At 39.1% G+C, this 6,559-nt stretch overlaps 1 protein-coding gene across 1 annotated transcript; it reads right to left on the bottom strand.

Moving 5' to 3' along the window:
• Positions 1–2,603: 2,603 nt before the first annotated feature.
• Positions 2,604–6,003, bottom strand: LOC117561349 (somatostatin receptor type 2). Its single transcript, XM_034238641.1, has one exon. It carries the CDS (start codon positions 5,627–5,629, stop codon positions 4,610–4,612), a length of 1,020 nt encoding a protein of 339 aa, XP_034094532.1. The 5' UTR covers positions 5,630–6,003; the 3' UTR covers positions 2,604–4,609.
• Between the last annotated feature and the right edge of the window lie 556 nt (positions 6,004–6,559).

The following is a 6,559-nucleotide window of genomic DNA, read 5'->3' as shown; positions in this document are numbered from 1 at the left end:
CTATGCAGGGTCGCCACAATATTTAAAAAACATTTTAAGAAGGAAAACACTAGTACAAACATGGACATGTTGCAGAATGAATATGTGTTCAGCTTGTGTTAACCACAGACCTTATTTCAGGCTATCAACCAAAAACACATTGACTTCCAGACGAGGAACAGGAAGTGCTAAAATGCTAATTTACGGGTTTTCATAATAATAATAATAATAATAATAATAGATTTAATTTGTTAGCGCTTTTACAGGTGCTCAAAGACGCTTTACATATATAGTGAAGAGAAAATAAAATAAAATAAAGGAACAACAAATAAATATATAGTTAAAGTTAAAGTCAAATAATACAAAAACAATCACACATTAAAAGCCAGACAAGTTGTTTTAGGACTCATTCATGCACCACTTATAGAAAACACCGTTTATAACACATGCACTTAGCTTTACCCTCCCTGAACTCCAGCACCTGGCTTCCATGTTCACAGACAGATTACATTTCCATGACCTCAGTGACGCCTTCAGGTAAACCTAAAAACCTTATTGTTTATTTAAACTCAGTAGTATCCCTGTATGAAGTGGGATATGCAGGTTTGAAAAGAATGAGGTGATTGAGTTCAGGGCCATTTTGCACTTTATTGGATTCTTAACAATGAAGACACATTTAAAGACAGATTTCTTAGGGAAATCAGACATTTTTTACATGGTTATAATATTTTAGACGTGTATTTTGTATAACAGAAGAGTACAAAGTAAAAGTATACTTATTTTATTATGTGAAAGTATGACTTTGACCAACACCAGTAATATTTTAGGCGTTAAAATATATTGTAAACCAGCATATTAGACCTTAGATGACCTCTTAACTAATTGAGCTTTATGGAACTGTTCCTACATTATTATTAATTAAATCATTTTACAAATGTGTTGTGCTTTAGGGCTGACACCTCTCACTTTCTTCTCTGCCGTTGGCATGTGAGCGTGTGTAAAGGTTTCAGGGAGATGTCGCAGGGTTTATTAGATCTTTAAAAAACAAGCCGGAAGACACTCGTCTCAGCAGAAAGGACTAACATTCACTTCTTTCCATTTCACACAACGCCCACCAGGGAAAGTAGTAAAGCTCTCACTCGTACAGAAGAAGATCCTGGAGATTTTGGGGAAGATTCACCAAAGATTCTCTGTATTTCACTTTATACATCTGCTAGTTTTTACTTCCATTGTGTCTTGCTTTTGAAGATGCGCTTTTGCCTGAGTGAAAGTACCAATAATACATTGTGTGAAGTACTTATAGTTGTATTGTTATTGTGTAAGTCCACACTCCTTTACTTTACTTATACCCAGTATCAAAAATACTTTTAGCTTTGATGCCTTTTGGTAGATTAATCCACATCAATGCATAATAAGATTATCATTATTGCTTTCTATGCAAGAAGTTCTTGTGAAAAGTTAAAAAGTACAATAAATCTCCCTGAAATGTTTACACACACCTCAAAATTGAAATGAAGTACCATAGATAAGTAAATGTACTTAATTACATTCTACGATTAGTTTTTTTTAATGTAAAATCTTTCTCTGAGAAGAAACCAATGACTATGGTGGTCCACAAAATGCAGTGGCGTAAAAAGTACAACATGTCCTGCTGATATGTGGAGTTTTTCCGAAGTAACTTCCCACTACGCTGATGAAACACATTTTATTTATTTATTTATTTATATATTTATTTGGCAGGGACAGTGCACATTGATTGACATTTCTGTAAATGCGCCAGAGTTAGCCAACAGGCTATTTTTCGTCTGTAGTCCCTGGACAGATGTTAAAAGTCATCCTAAAAACAAAAATTCACTTCAAATAACAGGTCAATACAATCAGTAAAACAACATTCAACAGAGATACTTATATTATGATAAAAGCATATATAAAAACATAAAAACTAAACTAAAATACATATTCACAAAGCAGACAGATACAGGTCAAGGCATATGTACAAACAGAGCGTTGTAAAGTGCAGATTGTGTCAGTGTTGACAGAGCTGACTTTCCACTAACCATGTTTTTAAGGTAGATTTAAATAAACTGCAGGTGTTTTGTTCTCTAATCTTTACTGGGATTGAGTTCCACTGTTGTGCAGCTTTAAAAGAAAAAGAAGATTGGCTGAATGAACTCTTCCTTAATGGAACAACGCAGTCTCCTCTTGTTGCAGCTCTTGTTGACCGAGTTACAGGTGTGCGTATGGTGATAAAATGCCTGAGCGGAGGTGAGGTAAGGCCGTGTATTATTTTGTACATGAGGCAAGTATTTGAATATCTCATTACATTTTCCAGCTCAACAAGTTATATTTTGTGAGTATTGGGCAATGATGAGAATAAACTGATTTCTTATCTACTATTTTAAGTGTTAGTTTGTATAATGATTCCACGGGTTTAAGAGTGGTTGTACGGCATGTGAGCAGGTTGATAAGCAGTATGTGATATGAGATAGAACCATAGAGTGCATGTACATCAGAGCCGCCTCTGTTGACATGCAGTTCCTGGTAAACCTCAAATTGAACATACTGAATTTGACCCTGCCAAATCATTGATAACATTTCCTCGCATCCATACAAGAAAAACAGAGTGTTTGGCAGAAGTTTTATTCCACATGAAACACAAGCACCTTTTGTTTATTTACAGTCATAAAGCAACAGAGTGTAACATGCTGATATATACAGTAAAGTGACTATATGTTTACTATTATGGATCTCTTACATTGAGTATTAAATGAAGGCACTCTGGGATACATCCTCACATTTATGTTTCAGTCATCACGATACAGATTGTCACGCACACGTTATCTTCTCATACATATTTACATCACAGATAATTGACAGCATCTAAATCTATCTGACCCTTTGCTTTCTGACACATCTATTTCCTGTTTTTTTAAATTATCTACATGTTATGATTTAGTTAATTTTGGCAGTGAGTATATATCATTTCGTTATTGAAATCGTCCAGGATGCATGATCATTTCAAGACGAAAGAAGCCTGAAACTAATACAATTTCAAAAGCATGTAAAGTCTGTCATTGTGCATGAAAAGCATAACTCAAATTAATCAAAAGAATGTAAGATTTCTGCGAATGTGCATGTATTTACAGAAGAATGTCAACATTGGATAAAGCCAGGTTCAAAATGTTTGAATATTGATGGCATATCTCTTAAGGTTTTTACAAAGGGCCATTTGTAATTAGAAAGTTCTGTCAACAGCCATACAAATATATTTTTGCCATAGTTTTAGGATTAAATTGTTCTATACATCTGTGAAGCTTAAATCATGACATTTTGTACATAGTCATTAAAAAACAACCCTTTTTCGACATGTTTTATGAATAATTGTACCATAAATCAGGTCGTAAATGGTGTGTAAATGCTCTGTAAAGAGCTTCAGAATATAGAGAGGAATGAAGCTGGACAGGTGTGTGTGTGTAAGTGCTACTGAAGAGGAGACATCTGCTGAAGAAAGGAGGAGAAAAACCTATTTTTGAGAACTAATATGGATTGTGAAACTCAGAAACGATCGATAGGGTAAAACATGTAACTAATAGATATCACCGGGAAATGTCCCCCGTTCATTACTGACATTAAGTCAATGGATTTTTGCATTACGAGTTTTCCGACATGTTATGTTTAAATGAGCACATGAGGCATAATGTGATGCTGACTTTTGGTGAATTTAGGACAAGTCTTCAGACAGATGTACTAAATATTCATCTGCACTTAAAGCCACCAGTGCATAATCCAGCTCTGGGAGTCGAGGAGCTTTGTGTGTTTGTGCTAGTGTTTGCCCACGGACATGTGACTCGGGTTTTTCTGTTTACACTCCACCTGTCCACACTTCATCCCTCTTGTGCCTCATTTCATTAGTTCTGATGAAAGGCAGGAGATGCAGTGGAGCGTCTGGGCTCAGCAGTCGGAGTTATTAGAAGATAAATTGTTCAAAAGGTCTGAGTCAGATAGAGCATGAGGTACTCTGTCAAGAACGGGGATTTGTGTAATAGCATATACAATTGAAGTATGCTGTTTAATGAGTATTTTGCTGCCTTTGTGGCAAGATACTCTGAAATTGAAAAGTAAAAGGGTTTCTTTTTCCATTCGCACAGGGATATTACAGTAATTTTTTCAGCTGTGCAGCCAGTCGGCACTTGAACACTGAACCAACACCTTTCTGATAAAAAAAACATCTCAATCTCTACATACACTTGATGAAACACCTATATTTTAGACAATATTACCTCAAAATTCAGATCACAAAGGTCAAGAGAGCTCAACAGATAGATATGTACAACCTCAACATATTCCAAGTCAAGGTTAAAAAACTAAATAAATGTATCCACAAACCATCAAATAAATCTGAAGAAGTATCTGCAGTGCATCATGAGAGGAAATTCACGAACAAAATTCAACAAAATGTTGCAAATCTGATAACATAGGACAAGTCAAATCAAAGAAATTATGTACAACAATGTATTCAAAGTTAAGAAAAGTAAAAAATCTGAATTTATCACATATCTAAATGTCTTTTTAAATAAGTTGGAAGACATATCATGCAGTGACCGGATATTGAGTGAGTTTTTAACCGTCTCTATGCCAGAATGGTCAAACTTGCGTCATTTAAGTCATACCGTTCAGTGTTGCATTGCATGCTGGGAGGTGATTTGGCGGCTGGGCAGAGGAGGGTCCGGAAGTATCTCCTAAAAGTTTCGGAAAAGCATGCGTAGAGGATGGGGTTGGCACAGCTCCACGAGTACGACAGCAGCACAATTAACTCAAAGGCTCTGGCGAAGGTCAAATACAAGCCCGTTTGGTACAGAGCGTAGAAGTTTAAGGTGTAAAACGGCAGCCAACATATGCCGAAAACCACCACGACTGCAACCACCATTTTTGTGACCTGTGACTCCACACGGTGGGTTTCAAAGTTCGGCGTTGTAGTTGTCGTCATTCGGATCCATTGGGACCTCATTGTTAGCAGAAGCGCCGCGTAGGAAGCCGTCATGACAGTAAAAGGCAAAGCAAACCCCATGACGAAGGTGTAGGAAAGAACTCCGAGCCACCAGGCGTCTGAATCGAGGTCCGGAATGCACAAACCTCGATCGGAGGAGAAGTGAAGCGCCATGGGTAGGATGGTCAGAAGAGAGAACAGCCAAAGGAACGCCGAGACGATCTTTGCCCAACGAGGCGTTCTCCAACGGGCGAACTTTAGAGGATCAGCCAACGCCATGTAGCGGTCGATACTCATCGCTGTGAGACAGAAGATGCTGGTGAACTGGTTGAGGCCGTCCAGAACCATCACCACTTTGCACGCTATGTCGCCAAACATCCACTTATTCTGGAAGTTCTGGCTCGCTATGAAGGGAAGACCCACCATGAAGAGTCCGTCAGCGAGCGCCAGGTTGAAGATGTAAACCGTGGTGGAAGATGAGAGTTTGTCCAATTTCAAAATGGCAATAACGACGAGGGAGTTCCCGGCGAGTCCCAGGATGCAGACCACCAAGTAGAGTATAGCCATGGTGATGCGAAAACCATCAACATTGTCCTTGTATAATAAATGATCATCCACAAAGGTGGTGTTGGTGTCTATATGGGGGAAAAATGGGGCGTCCATTGTGCCTCGAATGATTGATCAGAAAAGAAAAATAGAAATGCTGTTTGAATTCCCTCGAGAGCAGCTCAGCTCTTGACTCTCGTTGGTGGAAGTAAAACGTTCAACAACTCATCTGAAAAACCTGAAAATCAAACACTGTTTTCAAGGTTCAAGAGCAGCCAGGCTTCAGCGACTCTTCAATTGGCCCCATGAAGTCAATCCTGTTATCTTGAGGAAAAGAAAAACACCTGCAAAAGTTTATTCCAAGTCTGCACGCTTCTTTCTGGTTCCCATGAGCACACTTAGGAGCCACTAACACACTCAATTTGAAATGAGCAGGATTGCCACTGAACACTCTTTCTCCCTGGGAGCTCCTTTATATGTCTTCCCCCCACAGTGTGTGAGGAGTGTGTGTGAGGAGTGTGTGTGGGGAGTGTGTGTGGACCCCCCTCCCAGATTTGTCTCCAGAGATTGTGATAAACTCCTCCCCAATGCCCCCCCCCCCCCAGTTCCTGTGCCGTAACACTGTCTCCAAGGTAAAGCCTGGCTCCATCTGCTACAATACTTTTGTTTTCATAACTTTTTCACTCCACACTTTCTTCTTCTGTTTACTTCAACCCCCCCCCCCCCGGCCTTTACTCCTCACCATCCATTTTGTCTCAGTTCAGTGGGGGGTCATACAACTAAAACCTAAACACACACACATAGATAGCAACTCTATCTTGTTGTCCGGGGGCCACCCACCTTTACAACCCCAGACTGAGTAAATCTACCCCACAGGACAGAGAAGTCTGCTGTGTGTTGTTTCAGGGCTTTTGTTTTTTGACTTTTTGACCATTCGATGCTGTTTTCCGTCCTTCCATTCTACCTTGTTTGTCTTACGCCACAAAAGGAGGAAGAAGGGAAAAAGCGAGAGGTGAAAAGGAGACGACAGCAGAGTGGAAAGGAGGA

This window comes from Gymnodraco acuticeps, unplaced genomic scaffold (genome assembly GCF_902827175.1).
Source record: "Gymnodraco acuticeps unplaced genomic scaffold, fGymAcu1.1, whole genome shotgun sequence".
Taxonomy (NCBI): Eukaryota; Metazoa; Chordata; class Actinopteri; order Perciformes; family Bathydraconidae; genus Gymnodraco; species Gymnodraco acuticeps.
This window is presented reverse-complemented; position numbering and strand designations above follow the sequence as displayed.

Bases quoted from the DNA above. Each gene is read 5' to 3' on its own strand.
- LOC117561349 (XM_034238641.1), bottom strand. From the start codon at position 5,629: ATGGACGCCCCATTTTTCCCCCATATAGACACCAACACCACCTTTGTG.